The sequence below is a fragment of the Apteryx rowi genome, unplaced genomic scaffold, assembly GCF_003343035.1.
Source record: "Apteryx rowi isolate R43461 unplaced genomic scaffold, aptRow1 scaffold_394, whole genome shotgun sequence".
Classification (NCBI taxonomy): domain Eukaryota; kingdom Metazoa; phylum Chordata; class Aves; order Apterygiformes; family Apterygidae; genus Apteryx; species Apteryx rowi.
In genome coordinates this window covers 317,218-332,608 of record NW_020450463.1, presented here as the reverse complement: position 1 = coordinate 332,608, position 15,391 = coordinate 317,218, and the positions used below count along the sequence as shown (strand labels likewise).

At 46.8% G+C, this 15,391-nt stretch overlaps 1 protein-coding gene across 1 annotated transcript; it reads right to left on the bottom strand.

Moving 5' to 3' along the window:
- Positions 1-2,503: 2,503 nt before the first annotated feature.
- KLHL38 (kelch like family member 38) lies at positions 2,504-7,859 on the bottom strand. The gene is made up of 3 exons (XM_026074687.1): positions 6,501-7,859; positions 4,900-5,005; positions 2,504-2,790 (listed from the first exon to the last, which is right to left on the bottom strand). The coding sequence occupies exons 1-3, from the start codon at positions 7,848-7,850 to the stop codon at positions 2,504-2,506; spliced, it is 1,743 nt and encodes a 580-aa protein (XP_025930472.1). The 5' UTR covers positions 7,851-7,859.
- Positions 7,860-15,391: the final 7,532 nt, after the last annotated feature.

Below are 15,391 nucleotides of genomic sequence, written 5' to 3'. Positions count from 1 at the left end.
TCAGAAACGTGGTTTCAGCAGGCCCAGAGACTACTTTTTCCTGCCCAGGGAACCCAATTTCCTTGAATTATGGGCACTAGGCGAGGAGTTTGTGAAGGGAAGGAGCAGAGAGTTGCAGCCACTGGCAGAGCTGGCCAGAGCCCTTGGCAGCACGAGGGACTTGAGGATGATGTAAGGGATCCCTGGGGGATGTAGGAAGGATGCTTTGCTGAACACTGCACTGCGGCTGTGCCTGTTCCTTGCACTCTCTGTTTCCTGCCCAGCTACAGCCGCGCAAGGTACTATTTTGTCCCTGTACGAATACTGAGAAAATTGGTAGTTATATGATACGGGAATTAAAAAATCTGTTTGCTTCCAAGCATAAACCATTCGCTGTTGCAATGGTTTGCAACACAGGGTTATGACCCCAAGTTAGCTTCTTCCATCAGTTCTGGGTACAGTCACGAGCCTGGCAGAAATCAGTGTCAGCTAAAATGTATGGCAGCGACTGGCATCTCACGAAGTTATGGAGCTGTGAGGGGAGTCACAACAGGAAGGAGTTTGGGAAAGCAACACTAAGGGGTTAGGAATAAACATCTCCCCTGGGCAGAGTTTCCATAATTGGCCATGACAAGGGTTCTTTCTCCAGAGAGCTGGAGCTGGCCCATGAAGAAGCAGAATGAATCACTGCTCCGGTCCAGTCTGTAAGTGCTGTGATTTAGCCCTGCTTTGCATGGGGATGAGATGATTATATAGACTGAAAGACAGAAGGGAATCATAGCCAAAGGCTTCTGAGCTGGGAGACGAGTTTGGGTTCCTACTCATTTTTTGCTGGTTTACTCAGATCCTTAGAAGGAAACCCTGGCAAAAACCTCTGGTACAAAAACAATTCCCTTTTTATCAACAATGTAGAGGGAACAGTGGGGACTCCTGAACACAAAGCTCATAAAAACAATAATAACCATTTTATTTTGCATTGTTAAAACAGCAGTTGATATGCAATTCCTTCTTCCAGTCTCCCGCTTTGTCAACTATTTTTGTTGACCTTCTGCTCCCACATACAGATTTACGAGAGGGGGTGTTAGCTCCACAGTGAGCGGTTGGAGTCTGTGTCCTGCAACATTGTCATGACCACGTGGCTGTGCAGCTGACTGAGAAGAGAAGGGCTGAGTGTGATTTCCTCATGCCATCCTGCACCCTTGGAAAAGTCCCTCTTTCTTTCAAATACAGAGAGAAAAGGGTGTAGTTCCTGCTGTCCTTTCTCTGGATGGTGGTCACCAGTGCTATCATAAAAGCTCCTTGCTGTCTCAGCAATCTTACCAAGCCTGGTGACCTGAGAGCAGTTCACAGCCCGTTCAGTATCTGATGATTAATCCCCTCCCTTTGAAAATATGCACTTAGTGGCAGAACCCCACAAAAATACTGGTAGAGCCAGAGCTGTTTTGCCAAGTGGCAGACTTAGACATGCTCTTCTTGGAAAGCTGGTTTCCTGTCACTGGCTTTCTCTCATCACTGTTTTCCAGTGGTTTGGAGAGAGGAGAAAGGGAAAAAAAACCCTCAAAAAACTGTTCCTCCCAAATACCTCTTCTCTTTTACATCCACTTTCCCCCCTGTGTTACCTCTATTATTTCAGCTTTCAGGAACTCCACCAACCTAGAGACTTCCTAACCACCCCCAGTGCCCTCCCTGATGGAAACAAAGCAGCAAGCTTCATGCAAAACAAGATCCCTCCAAAAAAAAAGACACAAATAACCTTCATTTCCATCTTCCCTTCTCCTGCTCCTTCAGAGAGCAGGCAGATGGAACAAAAATCCTTGGAGAGATTGTCTTCCCTGCACTGGGGAGGAGAGGTAGCTCAGAAAACTCAAATCTGCATCTTGCTACAAATGTGAGAGAACTCAGATTGAAGTATCAGGCTTTTGCTAATTTCTAGTTTGATATTTGGAACATTAAAATATTATTTCTTCTTTGATGACTACTGTAGCCAATCCAGATAATTACTACAGGGCTGGCTACTTGGGCCTTCATAGTAAGAACAAGGCTTCAGCTTGGGGCTTCCTATTCCAAACGTTCCTGCCACTCAAAATGAAAAGCTTGGTCAGCACCGAGCACCAAAGGGCTGTGGCACACAGCCGAGTAGTTCCGTTTCTTTGCATGCTAACACAAATGCAGATCACCCAGATTTTATTTTCTCTGGAGATACCAGCATTCCTAGTCACCTTTCACTGTAAAACCTGCACAAAGCCAAATCCTGCACTAGATTTTTACCCAATATTTCTCTCCTATTTTCTGTTGAGATGCTGCATAAGGCCTCAGGGTTGGACTTCAGCAGCACCACATGCAATACTGTCAGCTGAATATGACATGCACATGAAACTCATGACCTTTCAAGCAGAGCCTTTGGGGAATGACCAGCCCTTCTGATGCCTTCATGAACAGGAGTTTGTGGGACCCTGTTAAGATTCCTTGTGTGCTTTATGCAGAGCAAGGTGGGTCCTTTTTGCAGAGGAGTACAAAACTCCTTTTAGAGAAGGTTAGAATAGGGGACACACTGGAGAGTAAGGCATCCATGGTCAAAGAGTTTGTGTGGCAGTTTTCCCTTTGGTGTCCACGTGTTGGTCTCTGGGTCATAGCAGTCCAATGAATCCGAGTCTTCAATGACGTTGTCCGCAGTAAGACATCGTCCTCCTGTGACATACAGCTTGTTCTTGATGACAGTGGCCCCATGATGCATCCGCCTGTCCTTCATGTCTGCACATTTAATAAACTTGTTGCCCTTCGTATCATAAGCAATTATTCTCCGTGTGTACCCTAAATGCAAAGCCAGAGATGGAAGAAACAGATAGGAATTAGAGGCTATGGCCAGCAGAAGAAATGATAATGTGTTTCCTGATAGTCTTCAATACAATCTATTATACTGGTACATAATTTGGCAGAATAAGACATCCAGTTTAGCTGGGAAGTGATGATGTGTCACAAGAATTTCTGTTGATCTTCCCTTCCTCTGTGTCCTCTCTCTGCCTCATATCACCTTGGTAGGCAAGATTCAGTGATCACCATAAAACCCATCAGATCAGAGAGGCAGGTATAAAGCAGGATTTGCTGTTCTAGGTAGGCAAGCAACCTGCAAACACAGCTGGAACATGCAGTTTTCTGCCTGTGCCTTCCAAAGTCCCAGTGTATTTCTTTTAACCCAACAGACTCCTAGAGCTTCACTTGGAAATACAGAAGCCAGTGGCATCTGGGAAGCCAGAAGGGATGTAGGGAGCAACAATGCCTTGTTGGGTTGGAGTTGTCATCGTTGTCTACATATGGGAGCTGGGTACTCACTAGTGCAGTCCCACCCATGCTAGCTCCACTCCCATGTCCTGTACTCCAGCTCTGCGCAAGCCAGACTGTAACCCAAATGCACAGATCTTCCACTGATGGGTGAAGTAACCTCACATCTGCTGAGAGGTAAGGACTGGTACTGGGACCATTGCCCTGGAGCAAGGGAGGTGTAAGAGTGTGTTGCCCAGCAGTAACTTGTGAATGAATTCCTGTAGATAATCAAGAGTGTCAATGGCAAACAAACTGCTTTGGGCCATATGTTTTGAAGGCCTTGAGGACACTCTCCCTAGCCAAAATCAAGACCTCTCTTGTTGAGGCCAATACATTCCCCTTTATTATGATGTGAACAGTCATGCAAAGAGGTGGTGAAAGCTATTTTTAAGAGAAATTTTTTGTTGTCATTGTTGTTACAGTTGTTGATAAACCAAGAACATTTGGCCAATGTTTTGGCATGGAAGTTGGTAAATAAAACCTGACCATGGTAAATCTGTCTGCTCTCAAGCAAAATGAAAGATGTTTAAAGTTAACATTTTTTTTGTGGCTTTTGTTAAATAAATAAAAGAAATTGAGAACTTAAGCTCATCAGCAGAATACTTGGGTCAATACAGGCCTTTCAGATAAATGCATCTGAAGATAAAAGAGTTGAAAATACTGTATTCTGGGCTCTGTGGTCTGATATCAGGGCAATCTGCCACACAGAGGCCTGATAGTCTTGAACCTTTGGACTCAGCCCTTCCCTGCTCTCATTGCAATGGGTAGCAGTGGCCTCTTGCAGAAGAAGGATGGTGTGTTTGAACCCTATATGACTCTGATTCAGTCCTCTGCTCTGCCATAGCTTCTCTATGCCTCTTTCTCCCTTGAGCAATGTGACACATGTCTTACTGTTGTCCACGTGTGATCAGGGTAGCTTCATTAAAGACTGTGAGATGCCAAACTACCACAGAGATGTGGGCCACCAAAATGCTGTGGGCAGAGGCTGACCCTTGAGTTGAGTAAGGTGCTAAAAAGTTACCTCCTCAGGGTATGGTATTTCACATCCCTCTCAGGACGTTTCATGGTCATCCCCAGGAGGCAGTGGCAGGAGTGATCAGCCCCATCCGTCACAAGCGGTCGGGGCGGCAGGCACCCTGGCCTGCCCGTAACCCCACTCTCCGCCCCAGGCACTTCCAAGAAGAGCAGTTAAGGAGGGCCAGCCCATGACTCAGCAGGGGAGGGCGAGGGCCTCCTGTGCCTCTTCCCTGCTTTGGCTTCCTCCCTTCCTCTGCTGGAGAAGAAACTTGCACTGGCCCTTCCCCAAATACCCCCTCTACGCGCCCCCCAGGCTGTGTATGGGCCCTGCTATGTGGAGTAAGTTGATGTGCTGTGGAGAACTTGTTCCCATCCTCTCCACGGCACCAAGCCCGCATGCGAGGCTGGGTGCACGCCTGCTCTCCTTCCCAACCTCCGCGGGCTTCGGCGGGCAGCACAGCCCAGCTCGCGAGCACAGCAGCAGTGCCGGGAAGCGGCACCTCTCCCTGCACAGTCCGTGTGTGAAACCCCGCGGGAGCAGCGCACGAGCGAGCAGGAGGGAGGCCGAAATAGAGCTGTTACCTCCAACAATGATAATCTGGTCTCCAATCAGGACAGCTGGTGCACAGACGTTCTTCACCACTCTGGTCTCCATCCGAAACCACATATTCCTGGAGACATGGTAAACCTGACAAATAAATAAAGATACACACGCAGCTGTTTATGTTGCATTAAACTGGCAATTGTAATTACAGAGGAACTTATGGTTCTTATTTTTGTCTTAATGAATACAATTTACTGACTTGAACTGCTGGAAATCCGAGAATTTACCCACTTTTTCTCCTAATATGTCCCCTTGGAAAACTTTCTAGTTCTCTGGGCTCGTCGGCTCAGGGCATGTTAGCATGTAGTATGGCAGAGTGCATCTGTCAGAAACTAGCTTCTTGGCTGTAAATCTTTGTGTGGCCATTAAATTGCTGTAACTCCTGGTTAATGCTCTTTCAAAATGCGGGTCACTTGCTTTCACTTTCTGATTATTCTGTGTATTCCTGCCTTGCCTATGGCATACTAATTTCCCGTGCAAACAAACCTCAATTTTATCTAGCTCTGCTGGCAGCCACCTTGTTTGCCCTGCTGCTATATTTGTGCTGGTGGCTGGTATGTACTCAGTTTGGCAGAGAGACTTGTCGATGGGACCTAGGTGATATCTAAGTCATCAATTTATGTGGGAGAAAGAACCGTTGCCAGGTGATGATCATTCAGTCATCTATATCTGGGCAACACAAACTTTTATGCCATGTCATCCGCTTCTTAATATAGCAAATATCTCCAGGACATCTCCCCGCTTATTGATAATTACATTTCCTTCCCACTGATAATTAAATAACGTTATGATCATAAACAAGTATCGCTCACGTACCCGCTGCCATCCTCGCCTTTAATGATCTTTCTTAGTTAAAATACCTAAACCAGTGAAAAACACTCACATGGGAAAGTAACATTACAATGTTGCTAAAGCATCAAATCAGATAAGAAATGATTTCATGTATTTTTTTCCTCCTAATATAGTTTAACCACTGAAGGAAGGCAGAGAGCCAGCAACATGTGGCAAGAGGCACATTTTTAAAACAGCTGTTTATGTGAAATAACTGTCAGTTTAAGTTCTGGCCCTTTGATGAGTGAGAATCTAATCGCTCTAATGATCACAAACCAGCATCTTTGCTCTTACTATGAGTGAACAGATGTACAGCTGAGACCCCAACTCAACCACCTACCTGCCTAATGGGAAGCACTGACTAAATGAGAATATTGTGGGCACCAAGTTAGGCAYGTGGGTAAGCTTCAGCTTGCTACATGGTCTGTAGCGTCGCCCTCGTGAGCCCTAAGGCCTCGGCCCCAGCACCACGGTGGGAAAAGTGCCCCTGACAGAGCTGACTGAGGAAGGGCCTCGGGACTTTTGCCTGAAAAATAATCAAGGTCACTCTGGGGAAAATGAAGGAATTGCAATCCCAGCTCTCTACATACAAGATTTCCCCAAAGGAACGTTTCAATGTATCCTGCCTCTTGCTGCCTGTGATTCACAACAAATTGAATTCAGTGTTGGGCTTTGATTTCCTCTGCAGGGAGTTGAACCACTGAATCCTTTAGATGAAACTACCAGGACAAGCAGGACTGGCTGTTACCTGTATAAGCCGGACGGGGTTTTGCATAATGTCTTCTCCCCCAAAGAGGTAGATTCTTTGGTCTTTGGCAGCAACGGCAGGGTGAAGGACAGCAGCAGGCATGCTTGCCATGCTCTCGCAGGTGTTGTAGATGCTATCATATCTTTCCACAGAATTCAGGATTTCCTGGTTCTCACCAATTCCACCAAATGATAAAATATAGTTTTTGTATGCCAAGCTTCTGTGGGAGTATCGTGGAACTAACATGGGTTCAACTAACCTCCACTGATTGAGTTTGAGGGAGTAAATGTAAATATTATCACTGACTGGGCTTTTCTTATTGCTAACGGGCATTCCTCCAAGCACATAAATATTGCTGTGTAAGCTCACTGCAGAGGCTTTGTACAGGCGCACAGGCAGTTTGGCAAGGCTTAGCCATTGGTTGGTCTTGTCATCATACAGCAAGACATCTCTCGTTGTCTGCTGGTTGTCCTTCCTGCCACCAATGATGATGAGGAACTCCTGGCTGGAGTACCTGCGAGGAACATGCAACATGGGCTTGATGTCAGGCGTGTTGGTGCTGTACAAGGAAAACATGTGTCTCCAGGCTGATTCCAGAATGCTCCTGCAAGTGGGAGAGGACTGAACAAGGGAGTCATTGGCGATGAAGTGGAAGAGGAAAGTTGGATGTACATACTGAAGCCGGACCTTCTTGAACAAGTCTTGGATGTAGCCTTGCCTTGCCTGGAGGTCGTGCCGGATCCAGACCATCAGTGCCTCAAAGACCTGCTCCTCCTCCCCGCAGAGCTCATCATCCCCAAGGTAGTCAATGAGTTCCAGAGCACAAAGGTCCTTTAGGTCCTCGGAAGAGGCCACCTCAGGAAAGCACTTCAAAGCCATAGCCTTGGCTTTCTTATTAAGGCTTTGGCAGTTTAAGATTTTTGCAAATCTTATCATGCTCAGACAGTTGTCAGGAGTCAGCTTGTCTTGGAGGTAGGCAGAACAGGCCTCAAACAACTTAGCATACTGCAGCATGGACGCAGTCTCTAAGAGGTACAGGACATTCTCAGGGGATATCAGAATCTCCCCCGTGTAAACATAAAGGATAATCTGATACAAAATCTCGGAGTCAATGCCCTTCAGGATGATCTTAGTCTGGCGACTCTCTTTAAAGTTGTTACAGAACATCGCCTTAAAGTAGGGACTGCTGGAGGCCAGCACGTTTCGGTGGCAGGGGATTTCAAAGCCCCCGGAGCAGAGGGTAACATCAGTCAGCATCCCGCTCTGTCGCAGCCCATTCAGCTGCCTCAGCAGTTCGGAGGAGAAGTCCTGGTCTTTGAAGAGAAACTCCTCAGTGGATCCCTCCTCCATAGCAAAATAAGAGAGAGATGAATTCTGGGCTTGGCAGAAAAAACAAATTCTTAGCAGCTTTTATTGAACTATCCAGCTCCGAGGGAACAAATCAGGACTTTGATGTTGCTCTAAATGTTTGTTCGCTGTTACGCATGAAAATGGAACATGGGTTAAGCACAGTGGGAAAGTAATAAAGAAGTTAAAAGGTCACTAAGACCCTTTTAAATTTTCTATAAAGTTATCAGGTTGTAACTCTGAGGTCAGTATTGCCTGTATCCCTGACGAGAAGCAAAAGCGCTGAAGTTATCTTGCTGATTTGGGATGAAAGCTGAAAGGCTGAAGCAATTGGTTTGTTCACTTTAATCACACTGAATAAATGCGCTTAGACATTTATTCACTATTTTAAAGTATTAGCAGTTTAGTAACTTGCGCCTCTTTCCCCTAGAGTTAGTCATTCCCAAAGAATGTAAATCTGGCAGAGCCGAACTCTGCAGCAGGGCAAACTAAACCCTAGAGACTGGGAATCTGCATTAAAATGGTTATTTATTAACTCTGCTTAGCTGTGTTTTTTTTTTTTTTTAATGTTAATCAGACACACAATGACTAAATTAAGTGCCAGGCAGAACAATCTGATGAATATCTATTTTCATAACTAACAGCTCAACCTGCAGTGAAATCATACGGTAGAAACGTTTACCTTCTGCTGTCCTTCACTGCTTTCACTTACTCTCTGTCGCTTATCCCCTGGTGAGATTTTCCATGGCTAGAGCCTGCATAAAAACTATAAACCCACAGGACGTTTCTTTCGGTGGGTAAAAGTGATTCATAGAGGGTGATTTCTGGCCGTGTTTATTCTGAAGTCCCTTTTGCCGCTTTCGGGAGCTCTGTGACGGAGCCGCCAGGCGGGGGGGCATTGTATACATTCCTGCGCTAAGAATAGGCGCATATGGACTTCTCGCCGCTGTCACGTGTGACTCTGCCGTTGCCTTTTGCAATGACCTGCCTGGGACTGAGCATGCCCAAGGGGTGTTTTTCTGGCAAATGTTTACATATAATAAATAGACACGGGGAGGAAAGTTCACTTATAAAAGTCCTGGCTGGCCGTTTGGAAACAGCAACAGGACCCTGTCCTAAAGTGCCTGGGAACTCGAGAAGCCTGTAAACAGTCTGAAAAGGCTGGCGTTAGGTAACGCGCCATCATGTATTTTCGTGGAGAAAGAAGGGCTTCCAGGAGGCCCGGTGGGACAGACTGTGTCTCCATCCTAAGGAGACACCTGGGGAGCATCTGCCCCTTGAGTTCGGCAACTGCGGGTGGGAGATGCTGATACCCCAGGACTCCCCCCACAGTCAGCAGTGCTTGCCCCAGGCAGAGCAGCCGGTGGGCATGGGAGAGCCCAGCTAACTGCCCGGCAGAGACCAAAGTTCGCTCTTCAAGCAATTTATCTTTGTGATGCTGCTTGATACTCAGCATAGAAAACAAGAGGTTGTGGCCTCTTGCGTAAGGAGCTCAGCTCTCTGAAAGCCTTAGCCAGGAAACTTCGCAGCGCCTTGGGGAGCTGGGCATTACCCAGGGGGCAAAGCAAAGCAGTTTGCTGAAGCAATGTAGCAGGCTGATGTCCAAGCTGGAAAATAACCCTGGTACCGGGCTTCTGGGGTGGCATTCAGCTCCTGGGGAGACACCTCCATGGGGTCTCTCGCTGCAGGTGTGAACAAGGCGTCCAAGCTCCCGTCACACTCAGGGAGGTCTAGGCAACACAGGGAAGTGCGGAATTATTCGGGTCACCACTAAGTCCCACCTGCATGTGGACAGGCGAATGGCTCACTGGGCACCCCCGATTAAACCTCTGCCAGCTGTAAGTGCTCGGCTGCCTGGACCACACACAAGGCATCTCTGTTTGACCTGTGGAGGTGTCCACGATGATGAGCCTAAATCCACCCCTGGTGCTGTTGGAGACTCCCCACAGCCCTGCTGGGCCCTGTCTGCCATGGCAGAAGGGCCAAGGTCTCCGGTGAGTCCTGCGTTGCGTGTGCTGGCTCCATGCCAAAACCCTGGACCATTCAGGAGAAACGGCACTGGCTGCCTGTGCCCGGGTAACTGGGGTGAGCCCCTCATCTGCCCCCAAATCCCTCCCTTTGATTCGGAACAGGACCGAATCCAAAACAGCGTTTCTATGCATCGCTCCCACAGGGAAACACAAGGTTAAAGCAAAACTCCTTTGCCCATTTTCAAAGCCGAAGCTCCCTGGCGAGTGACGTCTGCGTCTTGGCATGGCGAGGCGGGCGAGCGAGACCGCTGGGAGCCCCCGCGCCCCCATGGCAGCTCCCGGGAGGCGCTGGCGCTCGCAGCCCTCCCGCAGCCACTCGTGTCTAACCCCGAATCCTGCAGGGTCCGGGGCAGGCTGTTCTCCTAAAACCCGCGGCTTTGCAGCACGGGCCATGCCACGCGCGGCCTCTCCCAGGGATGCTGCGGCGCAGCAGAGCAACACGGCTGGTCTCCAACCAAATGGGCACATCAGCAAGATGCTTACTGACATAGTTATGCAAGTTATTTTTTAGTCGTAGTTTTTTCGACTCAATCTTGCAGCTGAACCTGCAGGCTAGACGAAGCCCTGAAGGCCCAGACCCATGCTAGACGCCGGGTGGAGTCGGTCTGGCACACCTTTTTGGAGGCTGTAGCTTCATCCCTTCCTGTACAGTGCATGTGTGTGTGTGCGCGTGTGGGCACACTCGGCCAAGCGAGGTGCGGGAGGCCAAGGGAAGGAGCCCCTGGACTTGCCTCCTGCGGATGAGTCAGTTTTCAGGAAAACACGGCAACAGGCAGCCTTTTCCCGACTGAAAGGATGATGCAGACGATTGCATAGGTGCTTGGGGGGAAAGCACGCCGTCCCCTCCCCGGGCCCTACCATCGCTGCCTCACCAGCTGGCCAGGATCTTGCTATAAATATTTAGAGTGGCATTAAAAACCCACAGGAGAAGTTCTCGCTCCGCGGCCAGAGAACATTAGCTACCCAAACAAACCGCCTGCTCGCGCGCTCTGTATGTATATGCTCTCATCGTGGAGCATTGCAATGATTGATTTAGCTCTATATCTCTGCTCTGGCTCTAACGCTTCGCTGTCTGTTTAGTTCTTCTGGCCTCTTCTTGGCAGTGGCCGTGGATTATTTTTTTAACCCTTAAAGAAACTAATGATGCTATCTGACTTCACTAATGATGCTGTTTTATGGGGTCAGGGAAGGGTAGTTAGGATGTTCCACTGCTTTAGACACTGATAAATGTGACAGTTGCTTGGAAGATCCCAGTCTGGAGGGCTTTGCATGGTTATACAAGCTCCCACTAGCCCAGAGGACGGCATGTGCTGATTAAATAGCTGCTTGCAGGTTTCTGCTAATTCAGGGTTGAGACACCAGCTCAACGAGGAGCCTGCTGCCTGCTTTGCAGCTCGCTCTTCTTCGCTTCCTGTGAGGTTACGGTTTCAGATGTATCTCCAACCAAATGGGCACATGAACAAGATGCTTACCAACACAGTTATGCAAGTTATTTTTTAGTCATAGTTTTTTTGACTTAATCCTACAGCTGAACCTGCAGCGAATGCCTATATAAGATTACCCTTATGAATAAATTAGAAATAATTTTTCATGGTATATGCTAGAATGGCAGCTCTATGGTCCCTGCTGCTGCAGTATCTTAGTGCCTCAGAATTAAATGCATTTTCCCTCAAGACTTCCTGTGAGGGAGGGAAGAGCTGTTTCTTCTGTGGGACAGTGGCACTTGTCTGAGGAGGTGTGTCCCTGGGTGAATCCTTGAGTCAGGTTTCCTAGGTTAGCATGCTGTTTACCGAGCAGTTCTTCCAAAGACTTAAAAAGACTTTTTTAGGGGACTGGATATTGCATTAACAAGGGACTGGGATCTTGCATGGACAATGGCCTCGTCTGAATGCAGTGCCCAAAAGGGAAAGTGGCTTCATTTGCAGGGCTGCAGCAGGTGAAGTCAGATGGTCACACTGTGGGAGTCGATGCTGCAGATTTCTCACAGCCCCTGAGGGAGGCTGGAGCCCTGGTGCCTCTTAAAAACAGCAACCTCTGCCACCTTTAGATTATGAAACCCATAAATGGCCACTTGCTAGAAACTGGAAGAGCCTACCAAGGAATGACCACTTTTCTGTAATGCTGTATACTTACCCTGTTTCTTTGGTGTTGCTCAGTTTTGGAATTAGGATGGTCAAACCTTTGATCTGACCCAGAGCAGCTCTTCTTATGTTTTAATGTAATGGGATGATGAAATGTCTATTATCATGTGCTAAGCAGCAGAGCGGAAAAAAGTGGTAATCTAATCAGCCAGCAGACAGGTGCATGGAGAAGACTGGTGATGTCAGACAGCTTCTTAAACACATACGCTGATCCTATTACAATTCAGGTGAAAAAGAACAAATGCGAACGAGGAAAAAAGGAGTGTTCAAGGCAAAGACTTCACTGAGCTTATTCATAATTATGTGTGTTGCCCTGATGGCTCTCAGCTCCCCCAGTATCAAGAGAGAGATCATCTTCTCTCCCTCCAAGAAAAAATATTCCTTATTATAATCTTATTAAAACTGGAAGAGGTAACAACAAACAGGCTTGATATTCCTTGTTATACAAAAAGGACATTTACAGGGATCATAGTTAATCACATGCCATGAGCTGGTGTGGGCAGGGAGATGCAGAGCCCCAGTGGCAGCTGGCCACGGGTTTGTCTCCAGCCCATTAGCTCTGGGCTGGGAGAGCAGCCAGAGTTTCGGGGAAACTGGGCAGCCTGGCAGTGTGTATACTGGCAGTGTGGAAAACTCAGTCTGTGGGCCCTGACTGGGGTAAGATGGGTACATGACACCATTTGGCTTGTTATAAGCCAGAGGGGAAACAAATATGAGAGCAGAAAGGAAGACTAATGTGATGGGTATTATTAAATTTATGTTTTATCACATTTATCACATACTTACATGTGCATGTAAATGTATATAAGAATATACATAGTGAGAGAGCGAGAGGAGATATGTCTACACTACCAAACTATACAAACATGTCTGGAGCACAGGCCCTAGCACTGGCTTGTGAGGATCCACATGGTTAAATTGGTCTTTGGCATAGTTTTGGCTCATGCCAGGCAGCGCTCCTAAAAAATACTGAGGCCTCAGTCAGGAGACATGATGGAGAGAAACCCTTCTGCTCAATGTGCATGTCTGTATCTTACTCAGCTGGTAGCACGTGGAGCCCTCACCCAACACACAGTGTCAGGCCAGGCCAGTGAAGGTAATGCTACCCCATGGCCCAGCACCTGATTTCTGGCACACTTGGATGCTCCCCACTGAAGCAGCATCCCCGAGTCCTGTCTGCACTTGTCCGGGGCAGAGTGTGGATTTTCTATTTGCCTCGCTGTGTTGGGGAACAGCACTTTGACCCCATTCTCTAGCTCCCTAGCTGACATTTCAGCTTCACCAAGGGCAATGAAACTCCCCAAACAAGCAAGGAGTATAGAAGACATTGAGAAGCAAACTTAATCCACTGTGAATGTATGGAATTTGGGAAACAATCACATGACAAAAAGATGAAGCCCTTCATACTACTTCAGGTATCAGAAATACAAAGGCTTATTCCAAAGCCATCATGCTGCCAGGAGCTAGGTATCATTTATTCTTTCCAGTGAGGTAGATCTGTGGTCTCCTGCCGACAAACTCTCTGATTCTTCTAGAGTCATTGGAAGATTTAGGTTGGGGAGGCTCGCCCCCAGGATCTCACCTAGTCCAACCTCCTGCTCAGAGCAGGGCTAGCCTCAAAGTTAGATCAGGTTGCTCAGGGCCTTGTCCTGCTGAGTTCTGGCAATTTCGAAAGATGGACATTTCGACAACCTCTCTGGGCAACCTGCTCCAGTGCTGAACCACTCTCATGGTGCAGATTTTTTCTCTATACATCCAATAGGAATTTCCTTTGTTGCAACTTGTGACTCCTACATCTTGCCCATGTAAAAGTCTGCTAACTTCCATCTGCTGCTGTTAGTTGCCAAGTATCTGGTCTTCTTCCTATTTTTTGAAGTCCAGATATCCTTGTGATCCTTCTCTCCCATTTCTCTGTAACTACTACATTACTCATCTTCTATTTAGATGCTCAGCAAAAATAATTTCATGGAGTGCACTATCACCACAGTTGTCATTCACATTGGTATGATACTTGATTCTGATCTAAGGCTTAATCTGGGTTTGGTTCTGATTCTGTAGGCTAAGTAATGGACTCATTCTGTAGGCTTGAAATCTGAACTTGAAGTTTGAAACCCTGACTAAACTTGTGCTATAGAGACAGGGGGACATATTTTACTCTTACAGCATTGGAGAGACAGAGTAACTTCACAAGCTTCACTGCCAGCAGTGTATGTACTGTGCAGAGAAAGGTATATAGACAGATAAATATAGCATGTAATTTAGTGATGACTTTACCCCAAGATGTGTGGGTGTGAACTCTAGCTTCTGGCCTGGTTGCGTGCCAGCCTGTAATCAAAGACTGAAAGATTAAAATGAAAGCAATTGTACTCTTCCTTCTTTAGTCAGAATGACCTATTAGTGTTAATTGAAACAGTCTTCAGGCAAAAATAAATTTGGCTGCTAAAGTTAGGCACTTCACATTGACATTAAATAAGTACATAGTTGGTTTTAAGGGGTGATGAACTTCTAGAGGTTTCACAGAAACCAGGGATGCAGCTATGGGCACCCTTGTTTGAATTTTTTAAAACAAGTCTTTTGCCTAAACCAGCTCCTTCATATGCCTTTCAGACATCCGCTGGCTTTTTCTCCAAACTGCATCATTTGAGAATGGGAACCTGCCGGCTTATCTTGGACTGAACATGCAATCTGACCTCTGAAGGATAAAATAACACTGAGAACACTGGACACCTAAGCAGACTATTCATGTGTCTCTTTCTACAGTCTCTGGTTACAAGAGCCCCATGGCAACAGCAACAAGGAGATATGCAGATCCCACACTTCTCCACACTTTCTGGGTCTGCAAATTAAAATGTCTTTGATAAAGTCAAATCCAGAAGCATAGGGTTCATTTCAGGTTCAGTATCTGCCTCTGATATTCTTACGTTGATAGAAATGTTGCCAAAGGAGGGCTGAACCTCTTAAATATTGGAATATACTGTTATACCTGTGTGATATACAGAACATCATTCCTACTGTCCACTCCATCTGTCTTGTACCATCTTTACAGGCTATAACTAGGTGTCCACATACTATTGCTGTGATATTGGTACAAGTGGGGAGAAAGAGGTCCAGTTCTTCAGAGATACTATTGTCAATGGGAATTAGGTGCCAAAATGCCTCAGAGGAGCTAGGTCTGAAAGACCTTACTCCTCACAGTATAGTACACTCAAAAGAAAGAAGGGACTAAACACAGAAAAGAGCTCCTAAGCCCATCTCCTTGAGCCAGACTCTCCTCTCTCTCCCTTTTTATTTGTCAGGCCTTGTCATGTTATTTTTAACCTACATCATCTGTCATGTGATTATAGGATCTTAGGATAATTCAGCTTGAACAGGA

Excerpts from the sequence above, each read along its gene's own strand:
- KLHL38 (XM_026074687.1), bottom strand. The coding sequence starts at position 7,850 with ATGGAGGAGGGATCCACTGAGGAGTTTCTCTTCAAAGACCAGGACTTC. Across the intron at positions 5,006-6,500 it reads ACCCCGTCCGGCTTATACAG|GTTTACCATGTCTCCAGGAA; the intron begins GTAACAGCCAGT and ends TTTATTTGTCAG. Across the intron at positions 2,791-4,899 it reads CCAGATTATCATTGTTGGAG|GGTACACACGGAGAATAATT; the intron begins GTAACAGCTCTA and ends CTTTGCATTTAG.